Source organism: Macaca fascicularis, chromosome 4 (genome assembly GCF_037993035.2).
Source record: "Macaca fascicularis isolate 582-1 chromosome 4, T2T-MFA8v1.1".
In the NCBI taxonomy this organism is placed as follows: domain Eukaryota; kingdom Metazoa; phylum Chordata; class Mammalia; order Primates; family Cercopithecidae; genus Macaca; species Macaca fascicularis.
Window position 1 is genome coordinate 160,853,270 of NC_088378.1, and position 18,447 is coordinate 160,871,716.

At 34.7% G+C, this 18,447-nt stretch overlaps 1 protein-coding gene across 7 annotated transcripts in view; it reads right to left on the reverse strand.

Moving 5' to 3' along the window:
- Positions 1 to 18,447, reverse strand: part of HIVEP1 (HIVEP zinc finger 1) — a 155,948-nt gene that overhangs the window by 66,614 nt on the left and 70,887 nt on the right. For 6 of the 7 annotated variants that reach the window (XR_012434244.1, XM_005554028.4, XM_045390526.2 and 3 more), the window contains one exon: positions 9,779 to 9,832. The exons of the other annotated variant lie outside the window; for it this stretch is intronic. Coding sequence is in view for 4 of the 6 variants with exons in the window: in XM_005554028.4 (XP_005554085.3) it covers positions 9,779 to 9,832 (54 nt within the window). In the remaining 2 variants the exon portion in view is untranslated. The remainder of the gene's footprint in view (positions 1 to 9,778; positions 9,833 to 18,447) is intronic. 7 annotated transcript variants of the gene reach the window in all.

Genomic DNA, 18,447 nt, shown 5'->3' on the forward strand with positions numbered 1-18,447 from the left:
CTTTTATTTTTTACTATTTCTGCCCTCAAATTATATTCTTTAGGTTTACGCAACATGTCTGCCCTCTTCTCTGAGGAAACATGAGAAAAAGAACAAATCTCTATGTAGGCAAAATATATACAAGCTTACCTCTTTCTTTCTTTTTGGTCTTACATAGAGAATACAGTAGCAAACCTGGGGAAAAGCCTAAATAGATGAACAGCAACACATATTATCCTTATAAGTCACCCCGTGACATTATTTATATAGAAAATACTGAGACATACGGCATGAAGTCAATCACCTAAGAAGCAAAGTGAAACAAACAAAACCTGGGTTTTTCTCCCCATACCACTCTTCCATGAATCCGCAAATGAGCCTCTAGGATAATTTCAATCCTTTGTTTTTCACAGTCCTCAGGGATGCTGTCAAAGCAGCTCAAATCCATATGCCATTATCTTAATTACTTTATCTTTCTTGTCAAAAAATGTACCAGTGGAGATAAATATGTATTTAATATAATGTAAGACAAATTTTAAAAAACACTTTAATCCCTCTAAAATCAGGATGCATCTTCTAATCAATTATAAGAGCACTGTGTCATAACTTAATTGGCAGTGACTTTTCTCCTTGCTAAAGGATGCATAAAATCATTGTGCATCTTGCAATCAATAGCATTTTGAAGTCAATGAAATATGCTATTAAGTATGCACAAGAATGTGAGTCTTTCTATGAATCATCCTATAAAATTAAAATCAGGTTAGCTATTTAAGTCTCTAATAAATGGCTCAATAGACCGTGATGAGTAACACTGTTAGGAAATGTTGAGAATTTTTGCTTTCATATTTCAAAAGGAGCAATGTTTGAACTTAAACACAGTAAGGACAGGATATTTGAAGACATTTATTTTACATTAATGTACTACAAAATGCTTTGTTTATGTTATTATGCAAATCATCTTTCATAAAGTTGGCAGTCTATCTGAAAGGCAATGATCTCTTGGGATTTGGGATTTTTAAATTTCTCAAAATATTGACATGGTTAACACATGATACCTTTAACTTACATAAATGACACAAATTATTAAAACAATACTAATTTCCCTGTAAGTCAAGCTCACAGCATTCACTGTCTGTTACACTAAGAGAATACTTCATAAGATATGAATATTTAAATTTGAAATTTTAATAGTGAAAAAAGGAGATGACTTTCTTTTCTAAAAAATAAAAAAATCTGTTGCTGTTTTCCCAAGGGAAATTTGTTAGGCACTGCTGCCAGTCTACCTCATGAATTTTTGCTCTACCAGTTCAGGATTTACGATGATTTGGGAAAGAGCTGGATTAAAGCTTGCGGGCTCCTTTAAGGTTTAGACTTTCTTTCCTATCTATTTCTCAGGGCAGAAAAAAAAAAAAAGGCTGGTGCATCACAACAATTCACTAAATAAATCAACGAGAGGTACAAGGAAAAAACATGATAGGGCATTTAACATTAGGGCACTTAACATTAAGAGACTAGGATCTACAAATATTGTTATTTAAAATAAACCTCTATTAAACATTTTCATGAAAATATATTATTTCCTAATAATTAAGAAACCCAAAGACCACAACTGGATAAAAAATAAACTAGTTAATATCAATATAATATTAAAATAATAAAACTGCATTCCTTTAAAAATACTCTTATCATTCAGACATCTAACAAAAATACTACACTAGTCTTTCCTCTAGCCATATCTACATGAGCTTTCATTTTGTAAACTGTCAATACCCTTCTAAGGTAAGCCTATCAAGTTTTGTTTTATTGTACAAATGTTCTCCCAGTTTTAAAACATTTTCATCTTATCTTTTATGGTACTGATATTCTTCATTTTAATTTAATAAAATCTGTCCAACTTTTCTACTATACTACCTAAATTTCGCTATTACATAGGAAGGACTTTGTCATCCCTAATTACAAGAATATGCTCTTGTATTTTCTTAATTATACTCAGCAGAATGTTTAAGGAAGAGCGTCACTGGCAATAAAGCATGCCCTTATTAACATAAAATGTTTATTTGAAATTAGCCTTCGTCTTAAAAAAAGTTATATGTGGTAATTAAAAAATTTTTTTAAATGAGAGTCACCATTTTTCACCCCTTAGAAACTCATTCACATTATCTTCCAAAAAATTAAAATTTTGTAATAATATCATTATAAAATGAATACAAATATTCATTTTTTAATGTAGAAATGTAGGTAAGAAACTAGCATCTTTACTGACACATTATAGAGTTCATGATCCAGGGGAGTGCCACTCTCACTTCTGACTTAGTCTCGTTTTACACAAGAACCTAACTTCCCTCAAGCTTCCCCAGGTAAGCGAAGCATATTTCAGGAAATAAATCATGCCTATGTTAACAAAAATCCCACGTATCAACTGATTTTTCAGAGCAAATATGAATATCATTCATACTAGAACAGATTTCCTTACTATATTTCTTAACCCATATAAACTACCTATATATATTTAGGCCCTCTTACTCTTACATGGATGGTGATACAGAAATTATTTAAAAAATAAAAATGTTCTGGGGCTGAAGTATATAATGTAAGAGTGATACCACTGCTGCTGAAAAGAAATTACTGGTAATGATAGTGGCAATTGTAGGTTCTTACTGTGAGACAGAAAATAATGTTAAAAAAATCATAATGCAAGCTGACCTAAAGTCTCCACCTTTCTCTATGGCCATTGTCTGAATCCTAACTATTTTATCCTGGATCATAACGTTTCCGTAGGTGACTGCTATCATAATCCCATCATTCACAAGGGTAAGTTAGAACAGAAATAAAACTGTACCAGAAATTCAACTATCACTTTAACACAGATCTTATCTAGTTATACCAGGGAATAGTATCAGAATAGCACAGTCCAAGCCATGGGCTTCATTTTCCTCATGTACTTTCTGATTGCACTCCCTTGGATTAAGTTATTTAATATTTTTCAACTTCAGCTTTTTCATCATGGCAAAATGATTAATTTACTTAAGAAATGCTCAGTTTCTAACATAAAATCTATGAGTACTTTTATATCACATTCTCAGAAAATTTTGATTACACGCTATTCAGAAACAGAGAAGAAATAATTTTGGATATCCTAAATGGTTTTATAAAACAACGACACAATGCAATTAAGTGAGAAATTACTAAAAAATAGTAAGATCCTCATCTATGTGGAGGAAAAAAAATCAAACATGATTTGGGGTGGGTGGGGGTCAGAGAAGAAACCAGCATAGAAAAGAATGAAACTAACAAATACAAAATTGTGTATGATACATCTAAGCAATACTTACAAGGAAATTAACAGCTTTAAGTGATGCCAATAGAGCAGAATAAAGGCTTAAAAATGAATGAGCATTCCAAGTTAAGAAATTTGAGTAACAGAACAAACCTAAAAAAAAAGACAGGAAAAGATAAAAAAGAACAAAATTTAATGAAACTAAAAAGGATGAAGCAAGAAAGTATCATGAAAACCAGATGTTGGCAAAATAAAAATAAAGTAAAACAGAAAACTGGCAACTCTTATCAAGAAAGCAAGGAGAGGCACAAATGAATGACAGAAGCAATAAAAAATAGACATAACTACACACACAGCAGAAATGAAAGAGAGCAAGAAAATACTATGAATGATTTTTTGCCAATAGATGTAACTGTTTAGATAAGATGGATAAATTATAAGAAAAACACAACTTCCTAAAACTGAAGAGAAAATAGAATGTTTGGATAATCCTTACTGTTAAGTACACTGAATTGGGAGTTAAAAGTCTACCCTGCAGTCCCTCCCAAAAGTCAAAATATGTTGTAAGACTTGCCTACAAAGGTACAATTCCAATATCAAACAAACAGCTCCATGGGAATCAGAAGCATATAGCCCTCGAATCATCCAATCAAACTAGCATAACCTTAAAACAAAATCAGGCAGAGAAAATTATAAAAAATAATAAAAATATAAACCAATGCCTTGAACATGGATTCAAAATTCTTCAATAAAATATTAACAAATCAAATCTAGCAGTGATTAAGATTAAATATCATGACCACATTGGTTTAAAGACATGTAAGTCACTTTTAAACATCAGAATGAAAGAATGAAGGACATAGTAAGATCATCTTTACATAGAAACAAAACGTGATAAAAATAAAAATCAATTTATGATTTTTTAAAAATAATTTCAACAAATAAAAAATAGAAGATAACACCTTTAAGCAATTAAAAAATATACAGAATCTCTTCCCACAAAAAAAGATAGTGAACATTTTAATGGTGAAAAATTAGAAGCATTTTCTTTACAATCAGGAACAAGTCTAAGAGACCAGTTTTACTGGAGCCGACTGAGCAAGATAAAAAAAATAAAGAAACAATGATTTCAAAATTAAGAAACACACTTTCATTATTCCCAGTTGATATGACAAGAAAATCTGAAAACACCAGCAATTTTCATAATGAATGAGAATCCAGCCAAATAGCTGGATATAAAATAAATATTCAAAAATATATTGCATTTTTATTTGCCAGGAGCTAGAAAACAATTTTACAAAAGAAAAAATTATTAAACTGAGGAAAACACTAAATTCTAAGAAATAGAGCAAAAAAAATTAAAGATTCATATGGAGAAAAATGATAAAACACTAAAGAAAACACAAGTATCAGAAATATACAATCTTTTTTGAATAGGAGGCCTGAAAACTCTGAATTCAATCAAATTTGAATTCAGTTTGCCCCGAATTCAATCAAACCCAAACAAAATTCCTACAAGCTTTTTAAAAACCTGACTGTAAAATTCAAATAGATGAGCAAAGAACTATAGGCAAAACAGTTCTGCAGGCAAATAACACAAGGAATCTGCCGTACTGTATAGAGTGTATACTGGTTACTGCACACTGTATATCAAGACAATAAAGTGGTAAATAATTAACATATTGTGATATTAAAACATGGGCACACAAATTCATAGAACAGAACAGAGAGCTAAGAAACAAACCAACACAAAAATGAAAAATTGGCCGGGCGCGGTGGCTCAAGCCTGTAATCCCAGCACTTTGGGAGGCCAAGACGGGCGGATCACGAGGTCAGGAGATCGAGACCATCCTGGCTAACATGGTGAAACCCCGTCTCTACTAAAAAGTACAAAAAACTAGCCGGGCGAGGTGGCGGGCGCCTGTAGTCCCAGCTACTCGGGAGGCTGAGCCAGGAGAATGGCGTAAACCCGGGAGGCGGAGCTTGCAGTGAGCAGAGATCCGGCCACCGCACTCCAGCCTGGGTGACAGAGCGAGACTCCGTCTCAAAAAAAAAAAAAAAGAAAAATTAACATGAAACAGTAAAAAGAAAACATACTAAATGTTTCAGGGACATTTAACAATATTAGCAATGGTTATCCACTTGAGAAAAAAAAGAAGCTTGAATCCTAACTTACACTACAATAAAAAACTAAGTATATTTTTTTAAAAAAACAAACTCCAGACGGGTTTTTAATCTGAAATGTGGAAGTCTTTTAGAAGAAAATATAGAAAAATATATATACACTTAAGACCTTGTGGTAGAGAATAATTTAAGACAAATAAAAATACAAAAAAATGAATCACAAAAGCAAGAAATTAATAGGTTGACAATATTAAAATCAAGAGCTTCCATTCGCTTTAGTGAATAGAAGGCACTTTAAACAAAGTAAAAAATAAATCTGAAAAATAAAGCACATAAAATGAATAAAGATAGTTATTCAAAATATATTAAGAAAAAGACAACTCAATTTTTACAAAAGGGAAAAATGATACTAGCAAGCATTTCAGTAAGGGGGAATACAAATGAAGACATGTTTGACATTCTTAAATTAAGTAAGCAGGAGGCCATTTGCCTGAGGCTGTCTCCTTACCTTGAGTTATGACCTAACAAACTGCAACCTAATTTAGTGTGCACACAAACAGAAACCTAATTTAGAGTATTTTTTTGTAACAAATCGCTACTTTGCAGGCAGTCAACTGATCAGATCATGCCCAAATACAGCAAACACTTCATCACGCCCTATCCAAAGAAGGCAGATGCCTAGTTGCAGCCAAATAGGTGACTTCTCACTTTGCTTCCGTGTTCAGCCTATACAAGCTTGCTGCTCACACTGCTCAGCAGAGCTCTCTGAACCTCTTCTGCTTCTGAATGATGCCTGATTCATGAATAATTCTTTGTTTAAATAAAATCCGTTAAACTTTTGTGTCTTAAGTTTTTCTTTTAACATTAGTAATCAGGGAAACAAAAACCAAAGCAGAATAAAAGAGTATTTAACATCTATTCAATTAGAAAAAGAATAAAAGACTAAAAATACCTTGCACTTGATAGTACAAAATCAATTCTTGGACACTGATGGTGGGAATGCAAAAAGATCCCCCCAAAAAACTCTGGAAAACAACATAGCATCATTTTGCAGAGCTGAGCATCCACATTCCCTATATATGCTCTAGAAAACTCACACATAGGCACCAGGATACAAAAATATTCATACCTGCATTGTTTATGATAGCAAAAAAGGTGGAAATAACTTAAATCTATCAACAGAAGAATGGGCCAACAATTTCATACAGTGCAATATTATTACAATAATGAAAAGTAACAGCTATGTGCAACAGCATGGGTGAACCTTAGGAACAACGTTAAGTGAAAAAAGCCGCAGAAGACTATGTACAATTATCGTTTCATTTAAAAGTTCAAATTCAGGCACAACTAGAAAATATATTGTTTGGAGATACATATTTATATGACATAATCGCTTTTTAAAAGGACTGAAATGAGTAACACAAAACTAAGGACAGTAAAACCTCTACAGAAGAGACAATGGGATGAACTGCCCATCAGCATGTGGGTGGATACAATGGTACTGGTAACATTTCCATTCTTAAATTGGGTGTGAGAATCAAAGACTACCATGTCTTTCTTATGCTTTGTAATTTAATATGCTACATATATTACATATTAATGTATATGTGTCAAACATTATAAGACAAAAACTTAAAACAGAGTATTAAAATTAAAGCTTGAGAAAGCCATAAAAGCTCTCCTAATCGATCTATTTATTTCTTCTCAGTTAATTTTATTCATATTCCATTACCACATCTGTGACAGTCACTATTTCATTTAAATCCCACTCAATAATTTTAAAAATAGTGTCAAGCCAAATGCGTGTTATGAATCTGGAGATAGCACTGTAAGGAAAAACATAATGACATTATGGAGACTCATGTGAATGTTGCATCCTTGTATCTACCCCCAAACTGATTAAAATAAAAATAAATCAAATTAAAGTCATCTGATTTTCATTCAAAAGAGAAAAAGAATAAAATAAGTACATTAACATAATTCAGTGCATTTCTTTATTCTATTGGTGTATGATAGGCAAAGTCAGTTTCTTTATTTCCATATTACACTAAACAGATTTAATCCTCCTTAAATTATTAAAATACAGGAGGAAACGTCTTTTTTAATCTATTAATGAGGAAGTTGCTTTTAAGAGCCTACTACTATGCTAGATGCTTCTGAAAATAAATTAGTTACTTGTCCTAATAATTACAAAAAAGAGAGAAAGGGAGAAAGAGCCTTGAATAAGTTAAAGACCACAGAACCTTCAATGGAGACAAAGCATTAGAACTACAAGCAGTGTTTAAAAATAATTTTTTTAAAAAGCAAATGTGGCTAAACTTACAGGGGGAAAAAACCCAAAGTACATCAGAAAAACAATGAAAAAGAGATCTATTATAGATGACTTACCATAATCTAAAACGAATGACTATATTTTAAAGTATATTCTTTGATGAAAGAAATGAATATCCTTTAAAATAAAATAGGTAACAGCAAGAAAAGGTTTGAAAAACCTCAACACCACTGTTACTCAGACTTTTCATGTTGTTAAAGAGAAACTGATATTATTTCTTACTTATATTTGAAAGGGAAAACTATTTTATTTTTAATTTCTGTATAAAAATGAAAGCCAAGTAGTAATTCTATGCAGTGAACTGCACAGAACAATGCTCACTTGGTATTCATCCTAGCTCTTAAATAAGTGTAGCCTGCCAACTGTAGCCCAATCCATTATTCTGAACCTCATTATCCAATTTCTCTTTCTAGAACCTTTGTTTCATTTCCTCCTTCCTATCAGGCATTTAGTTCACTGCTCTGAAAACTCTTGCCAAAGAAGTAACAAGGAAAAGGAAGACAAGCTCACATTTACTTTGCTAATTGAAGCAGCTCTAAACCATGACTAGATGTAAAAAAAATAAAAATTTTAAAAAAAAAGGCTGGCTATAGACAAAACTTTAAAAGTACAGCCTCTTATAATCCGAGTGCCTTAAACGCCTTATGCGTTAAAGTCAGTCAGCCCTTCAAAGGGACAACGTGGCCATGGAGACATCTGTACTCTTTCTATCCTTGCTTTTCTGCAAGAACGTCATTAGAGGGTCAGAACTACATGGCCCTTCCAGAGTGTCCATGGAAGGAGTGTGGGGTGAGGAGAAGGAAGACATGAGGGGTGCCACACAGTACCCCATAAATGTAAGACCAACCCCAAACCATCTTGGAGGCTTCACAGGCTGGTCCAAGAGATGGAGAACTGGCATGGCAAGAAATTATTTCCCCTACAGACACCTACTCAGTAGTCTAACTAGATTTAAAAGCTATTTTTTGTAAAAAGGCTTTCAATTGGAATCCTATTTAGCTAAATTACTCTGTCAAAATAGTCGGCTGTAACTCGAAGATATAAACAAGGCAAAATAAATAATAAATCATGGAATACAAATGTCATAAAGAAAACTTAATTCTCCCACAATATTAAAAGCACATAATCAATTCTGCTCATTAACAGGTAGTGTTTAAACACTATGCACCTCACTATGTGACCATCCCTACGTGATCTTCTGCATCACATCTATTTTCTTATATTACTTGGAAAGATAATCAGTGTTTTCTATGGTGAAAACCAATTTTTTCAAGTTTTTAATTTTAATATAAAATTATACACATTGTAACTAGCGAAATAATACAAAGGCATATAAATGAGTGGGTCATCTTCCCTTGCTCCTCTTCCCACTATTATACACAGTTCTGTGTATAAATCCTTTTCAACACTGTCCAATCTCATAGAAGCCTCTGTGTGTGTGTGTACACATATATACACACAGATAGTTGTATACACACTTGGCTTTGTTAGTTTTCACCAAAAAATAAGATATTTTACATGCTACATTGCAATGTTGTTTTTCTTATTTGATAAGTCATCACCATCAACTAAAGTAATTAACATTTTTTCAAAGCTGCATGATATCCCAAAATATGAGTATACTACAAATTATTCAACTATTCTTCCACTGACTGGTATTCAGGCTGTTTTAGTTGTCTTAGGTTTTTGTCATTACAAAAACAGAAAACTGCATCACACGAATACACACATGAACACACATGCATGGACACAGCCAACTGTGTTCCTTATATTGGCACTTTCATTGATACAGGACAGTCTCACAAACAGGACTTTCAACAGAGTTGCAATAACCTTTCACACTTCTACCCGTCATACATTAATATGTGGGAAACAAAGAATGCGCTATGTGGTCAAAATGTTTCATAAAGCAAAGTCCACAAAATGTTAAGTATCAATAACTTCAAGGGGATTTCTAATTTTGTGATATGTCTATATTGATTTATTTCATAAGGCTATATTTATGAGGTATATGTATAGGCATCACTGCAAGAATAAAGTTTACATTCAAGCTGATTTTAATTTACCTTTTTTTGAAACTTCTGCCCCATTAAGTTCTTTTTGTGCTTCTTCAATTTTGTCTAAGAAAAACAGAGAAAAATTTATAAATCAATTTACCTGAGATAAATAAGAATACAGTAAAACAAACACACTACTTTTAAACAGTGTCAGATATACAGTAATAAATATGTGTTGAATAAATTATGATACAGACGTGTATAAACTGTTGAAGGATATATTCCCTTTTAAATTTATAATTTTAATAATTTCTTAGTCACAAGGACTATTTGCAATTAAAAAATGTTTTCATAATGCAAATAATTAGTGCACTTTAGATACTGAACTACAGCTTTAAAAGTTTAGTCATCTAATAAAAGTATCTAAAAATAATACTATCTTTACATTCAAAGTACCTAATAGGGATTTTAGAGATATGACAAATGCCTACTAGCTTAGAAACGACCAGAATGAGCAAAGCTAAGACCTAAGGCAGAAGACAGAAAAGGATGGAAAAACAGAGGCGAGGATGAGCTGAAATGTGGCATGGCAGGAAGTGTCTATCCCTTGCTGGCAGCACAGAGCTGACAGCATCTATGAAGTATGAGGGCAGAGTACTGCATTAAAGAGGTATTATATACAACTGACTGCAGAACTGCTACACATGTGCACAGTTTGGTCAGACAGATGTAACCCAGGAGCAATAACTAAGAGAGTTGGGAGCAGTGCCTCGCTCCTGCTGTTCTTTGACCTGGGGCTCTGGGCACAACTGGATTTTCTAAATATGTGCATGTTCTATTTCAATAATAATTAATTTAAATTTTATAAGGATATACATACTTCATGCCATGGGCAGTAATAGATTCCAAATTTAACACACTGGTCTAGGTACTTATTAAAATGGTAAAAGGAACAAATTCCCAGGGTACTATATTGTACTGAACTGAAGACAACACTGATAATTATGTAACATTCCAGATATCCCAAATGTGTAAGCACAATTTAGATAAATGCATCAGCCTCAGAAACTGTCTCCAAAAATGCTGACCCTACCACTGCTCACTGGCCATGGAAGATGTAACCTCCAATATGGTATCCTACCCCAAATAAATAAAAGGCAGACACCGCACATCATGGGCCCTTCAAACTCCGATCTACCTGCCTCTCTCCCTATCTTGCCAGAAAGGCCAGGAAATTCAGAAAACCTTCTATTTACAGATGAAACGTCCTTCGATTGCATATTGATCCAACCTGCCAAGGCAAAGTGGGAGAAAAGAACAAAGGAAGCAAGCTAGTTTGAAATATGAGACGTTACATCTCAACAATAGTCAAAAAAAACTAAATTTTCATCCTGATAAATGTTTCGCCCACAGCAATGTCTTATTTGCTTCCTGAGAATTATCAGATCCAGAATATAATTTGAGAGTAGCACAGGCAATTTTTGGAATAAGACAATTTTTCTGATTTACAAACTTAAAGTTACTGCTCATGAAACGATGAGCAAAGTTGAAAATAGTCCTGGAAGAAAACACACATTAAACACAGAAACTAGATCCTGCGTTCAGTGGTAGTTTTGCTTCAAAGAGAAAAATATGGAATGCTTGCATGAAATCTATATTAACACAGTATAAGTAACAAAAGGCTAAGGCCCACTTTTTAAAAATGAAATACATGAATTACCTGTAGATTTTCAAACTATAAATAATAGACAAATCACATAATATATAGTACTTGAAAAACACGTAAAAGGACTTTTATTACCAAAGCACTATTATTTCTATGCCAGTAATTCACCCAAACTTAAGAATCATAAATAATATGTATGTATTATATATTCACAGTAGTAACAACTGTGCTTAATAGTTTATGTGCACATAATTTTGCATTATATAATAAAAACTCTTCTTAATAGAATCAGTTGTGGCTTAAAGCAACAAAAACTCATGATTAACAAATACTTACAGAATAGCTGTTATTAAGTAATTGAAGTTTGGCCACTTTCTGTTTGCACTTCAACATAACAAAACTCTTACAAAAATAACCAGTTTATATTTGCTTACAAAATACTAGCCTCCATTTTTAAAATTTTCAATCATGTTACCTTTTATCTTGATAATAACAGTATATAAATTCAGACTACTAATTTAGGACATCTACTACAATAAATATAATAAGTACCTCCTCAAATGCTTCTACCTATAGCTCCAGGTCAATAGGTAAACAATCTCCAATTAGCTTGTAACAGCCATTATAAAAGCTTTTGCTTTGGGCAAGTTTTATTAAAATTCCTGTTTATATTTAGTGTGTTTTTAAAATTCTCCTGGTAAATATGATGTGTTTTAAAAAAGACTCCAAAATTACAAAGAAAGTAGTCATTTACTACACGCTCTTAATTGATTCATACAAGACAGTTCACTGATATGTAAAGCATTACTTATATTTTTTCACCATGACAGAGAAAAAATATAGTTTTACGTTTCAACTAATATCATACATGCATACATATTATGCATACATGTAATTCCCTATTAAAAATGAAAAATCCTGCTCCTTTCACAACTACATTAATTTCAGGGCTCCCTGCTAGACTGTAAATCTACAGCTTTAAGTTCATCAATGTAAGAGGCAGTTTTCAACACATCCTTTTTGCCAAACCTTTACCAAGGGTAACACTTGCCAGCAATCACATCTCTCACCGTAAGTCTTGATTTGGGGGAGGGGAGCAAAGGGAAAAAAATGGTACCTTAGATTCTGAGACATCCCCCAACATGCCCTCCCCACCATCACTGGGATCTGGGTTAACGATTTCACAAAGAACTACACATTGAGAAATAAACAATAGTTTCTCTGTTGCTGTTACCTAAAAACAAAAGTAGATATACAGACAAAAAGAATACTCATACCTGAAGTCAATAATATGCATTCTTACTATAATGAGTTATTACTGTATTTAAATTAACATGTAATGTTAATTCATTCAATTTTTACATTAAATATACTTGGAGGAGCCATAACTTGGAAAAAAAATCCCAGCAAACACACGAATGGATCCGTAATCTCTAAGATCCAGAAAGGCCAGTGGCTAAAACAGCAATAGGCTAGAAGAGAAGTAACTAATAGTATAGACTACATTTTTGTTCTGCAACTACTAAAAATGTATACATTTTTAAAGTTTTTCTTTCTTCTTTAAAACACAGAAACTGTTCATGATAAACGCTATAAGAACTACCTTGTATGACACCTTAAATTAAAAATTTTGTGTAAGAAAGTGATTCCAAAAATATCTCATTTTCATCATTCCCAAATAATCATAAAAGAAGTCTCTTTATTAGCGAAACATAATCTGAAACCGCTGAACAAAAGGAAAAAGTCCTAGAGCCCTTAAGAAAGAATCATCTTTCTTTAGGGGTTCTAGAAGAAGACTGAATTAAAAACAAATCACTTCTAAAAATTAAACAACCTTCAAATAAGGATTTAGAGTAACCCCTTGCTCTCTGACCATTCTTCAGTCTATGCTACAGTGTGTGTGGGGAGGGTCTTCCTCAGCATCTCAGAAGCCTGACTCTCATTCCCCAGGAGCCTTGGGCTCTAATGCACCACAGGTTGGAGGACCAGCCCACTAAGTTGTTAGGATTTGGTTCAATGAATGCTGTGTTTTTACTGTATTGAACACCTGCTCTGTGTCAGGTCTAATGTGAAGAGTTACAGGGACGAAGGCTCTCCCACAGAGGGGCTCCTACTTTAGTGTATCCTAACTATGATTTTAATATCAATTCGATGGTAAATAAGGCTCAAACTCCCCTGTGTGGTTAACGAGGTTCTTTGTGATCTAGTTACCTCTTTGCCCTTTGCCACTTCCGTTCTCTCTTCAAGATCAGGCACAGTGAAGTCCAGGCTCAACCAGACCCTAGGACTTAACAGCCACTCTGTCCTCTTCCCTGAAGGCGCCTCCCACACAGTCTCTTCTCTGCGGGGCATCCTTTCAAGATGGGGCTTCTCTGGGCAAACTTCCCTAACACCCTTGTCCAGAGCCCATCACTGTCTCCTCTGTACCACCAGTGAACGTCGTGCACAGAACCCTGTTTCTCTAGAGCTGCCTAGCTCATGATCGTTAGTAATAATGGCAATTAGATGGAGCTGAGTGGTTTACTGATCATATAAACACTGACAAGACAATAACCTGCCAAGTGACACAGAATCTGCATTCTGGAAAGAAAAAGAGAAAAAAGCACCTACACACAAACTGAAAACTGGCACTGGGTGGTTTCACTTAAGAATCTACCATTTTATCATCTTTAACATTATAAATGATGTCAACATTTGGGAAGCTGTATCAGTACACTGAAAGCACTCGAGTCAACTATTACTCCCTTAGATCTGTAAGAGATTTAAGTCATGTCTCACCTACTTCTATCAGCTCATCCTTCTCTCATGCTGTTCTGCTGGGCACCATACAGCCTTTGCACTAGCACCAGTGCATCCTCCCTCTTCATTTAGCCTTCAAAACCCACAGTGGTAACATTTTATGAAGTAAATCCTAATGAACTGTAAAAGGCACCTCTGTTTACTGAAAGAGGTACCATCTGATTGAAAAAAGATCACCATATGTAACTGCACTATTTTTACTACTGAATAAAACATAATTCCTACTTCCTCTCATTATATGCCAGTGCAAGTGCCTTACTCTTACTGTGAACTGTGCTATTTCAATAGCCCTAAATAAATGACAATGGCATAAAATTAAAATTGTATCCAGCACACACAATCATTTATACATGCTCTTGTACGTGAAGATTATTCCTAGTCTTCACTACTAAGTAAACTGAGTAAACCCACCTTTACAATCAACCCATTTTAACCTACAAGTTTCACATCTCAAATACTTCTGGACTTACCTGTCTTTGAGGAAGACGACACGCTGTTATAATGCTGAAAATCACCGTCTAGACTAGCAGTATTTCAAACAAAAACACTGCCTGCAGTAAGTGAAAAAGAAACCAAAGACTCAACTTTGTGCTAATGAATTTGAAAATTGTGATGAACTAGTAAAATCCTAGAAAAACCTACAACTATCCAAACTGATCCAGAATGAGGGAAGCTTGACCAGAATAACCAGCACTGATAAAGCTGAGAACGTTGCCACCGCATTACACAGAATTTGCTTTTTTAAAAGGTTCCAGGCCCAAGAATTTTATTACCAACTTCTTTCCAATTTTAAAGAATAAAGCCTGTCCTAAACTGCTCCGGAGCCCAGGATAACACAGAAGGCATACTACATCATTGTATACAGCTGGCACGCCTCAGATACCAAACCCAGCCAAAGGGGCAGAAAAACCAACACCATATACGAACACAGCTTTAACAATCTATATCAAGAAGCACATTCACAGAAAAGAGGAAGCAAAGCTATTTCAATATTCAGAAGCAACATATTATCATTTGTCACAGCAATAGGACAAGGAAGGGGAGTAAAGATAAGTTAAATACTGTCCCAAATGTACTTGATTAAATCGTATCTATCTTTAATGTTTCAAAAAACCCTCAGTATTACATAGAGAAGGATATTCTTCTTCATACTAATCAAGTGTTATCCTAACAAATATCCTGAGCAAAGAAACCAGCCAATAGCCATGTTGTCTGTCCCCCTGAGCTCTGGCAGGGAGCCTTCCCTGACATCTCCCCGAAACTCCTAGAGTCTGTTTGCTTGCTTTCCACATTAAACTGTATCTTACTCAACATAGTGCATAGGTGCGAGGGTCACTAGACCCTTGACACATAGTTGTCTAATAAATTAATTGCTATTGTGACATTACTACAGCATTTTTGTTAATAATAACGTGGCAGGAATTCTATATACAAAGCAGTATGGAGTTGGTTAAACAAATACTTAAATATTTCTATACAGGAGAATATTGTTTAGCCAATAAATGTATTTTTTACAAAATATTCATTGATGGAAAATGCTCAACATATATTACGTTAAAAAGACACAATTCTAAACATTTTGTGCCATGAAGATGAATGTGTAGAAATGTACAGACACACACACACTTGACAGACATATACATTCATATATCTACGAAGAAGGCCCAACTGGATATCTGAGGGTAGTACATTAACAGACAGTTTTCATTTTACCGTTTGTATCCTCTCCAATTACTAAAGTACCTATAATGAATAAATATCTTAATATATATGAACTGTATTATTTAAATTCAATAAAACCTAACAATGTGCTCAATTACCTTTTTTAAAAAATGTTGGCTATAGATTCTAAATTGCAAAGGTCCAATCATACGGAAAACTACAGAATAACTCCTAAAACATGGGAACATTCATACACAGAGTCCATTGCGCTCAGCATATATTCATTAGCTCCTGTGCGCCAGCACTAAGGATACTCGAAGATAAACAACCCTGCATGCAGGAACTTAGGGAAGTAAATAAGCAATTCTGAGGCACGCAGTAATGGTGTGACTATATCCAAAGAGTAGAGGGCACTCAGGTAGCGGGGCATTAGCGTTTGGAAAGGCAAAGAGGCAAGTTCATCAAGAACTCCAAGCAGTTGGATACCCGAATCTAGAGAGAGCAGAGTCTAGTGGTAAAGAGTTCAGGAGCCACTTTCTTACATAACTCGTAGTTAAAACCATAGCCTAGAGTTGGTAGAAGCCAAAATAGGGCTTTCTATGAAAAAATTTGACCACAGGTATCAAGATCTTCGAAAACCGTCTTTTAATAGAGTAATTCGGCCTATACTGAGACTATGAAAAAAAGTGAAAGAAACGCTACCTATCAGAGTGCTTCTCATGATAGACAAAAACTGAGTAAGCGACAGCACCTGGGATATAGAAGGTGCTCAATGAATGTTTGTTGAATGAATGAATATTTAAGAAATGGTTACATATAATTATGGTACCTGCATATGACAGAATATAACAGAGCCATGATACTGCAGGTTTCTAGAAGGACATACTGAATCAGATACTCCAGGAATGACACCCCAGACTGTAGACATTTGTTTAAGCTTTGACAAGTGGTTCTGTTGGGTTAATTACTCTCCAATTAAGGCAGAATGGGAGGTAGTTCCAACTTTTAAGGAGCAAGTAGAGGAAAAGAAACCCCAAAAAAGAGGCAAAAAAGGCACGGTTAAAAAAAATTAGGAGAACAAAGTATTTTGGCCACAGAAGTCAAGAGAACAGCGTTTCGATGTCAAAATCAGTAGAGGATGCAAAAGGTAAGGACTGAAAAAGCTTCTATGAATGGAGCGATTAAGAGGCCACTAGGTGGTGTTTCCCGAAGCATGCAGGGTTTGGGGAAGCCTGGAGGGAAGTGGGCTGAGGAAGTGACGGGACAGGACAGAGGGGAGAGGGGAGAGAAGAAAGCAAAGTGGAACTGTCTTACAAACTCCTGAGCTTAAAATAAAGACAGTGAACTGCAAAGGAGTGGGGGATAGAGAAACACAGGGTGAAAGGAAAGTAGTTTTTGACTATCTGATTTGTTTTGTTCTTCCAAGATGTTCATAGGCCCAGTGGGAGGAGCCAATAAAAGAAGAGTGAAAAGACAAGGAGGAGTGAGAGGTGTGGAACGGCAAGGTTTTGGAGAAAGCAGAGCAGAGCATTAAGAGTCCAGGCCGAGCATTGGTTTAAAACAGGGGAAGACCTAAGGCTGTTTTCTAAGGCCAGAGGGAAGGAAAAGAGGACAGAAGGAGTGTTAGGTAAAAGGAAAAGTCTGCTAGTGGAAAGGATGAATTTAAGGCAATTCATATCCAGCTGCCTCCACTGTATTGAGGTAAGAGACATGGCTGTCTACAAAGAAAAAGGAGTTTAGTGAGTGTGTAAGAGGCCACAGAGACTAGTGAAAACATGGCAAAGTGACTGATGGGAACACAGGAGCCAACCAAGTGTGAGGACAAAAGCATTGCTGAACAGGAACTAGGCAATCTGTGAATGTGGAAATCCATGCATTTTTGGTGTCTCCAATCTGCACAGTGGTTTCATCTACTCTTACAAACCTTGGCAACTCGGATGAAGAAGTGCAGAAGGGATGCCACGTTTGGATATTTCCAGGAGGAAAGACAGAAAATTCAGTGAGATGATGGTGCTAGAGAGGAGTTCATCTGATGGACCAAATATACAGGAGGGATAGAGGCTAGAAAGGCAGTGTGAAGAGTGACACAGGTACCAGGAGCAGATGGCTGAATAGGAGGGGGCAGCTGGAAGTTGGAGCACCCAGAGATAGAGGGAGCTGCAGTTTTTAATTAATTTCTAGGTAATGTTTCAAGGGTTTTTAGAAGATCCAGAGTGGTTATGGATAAAATAGAGTAGAGATAAAAGTTAAATGGACATGAACAATGTCTACCCTAGTGTGATAATGAGCTGTGGAATAGCAAAGATGATTAGGAACAAAACATTCTATAATAAAATGTAAAATGTGAAATGCCTCATCTTGCTACACTTTTATGGTCTGCCCTTTGCAAAATTGTTCACTTATCCTTTTCAGAAAGCATGTTTCCATCGTGATACTGAAAAACCTTTTAAAAGTTCAAAGAGAAAAGTAGATAGGAGGTCCACTATGCTTTTAAAATCATATATCAACTAAACGTTGTTTCTTCGTTATGAAAACCATCTTGATATCAAAACAGACCATGAAAATAACAAAATGCAAATAGACACACAACAAATGTGTTACACTGAGCCTT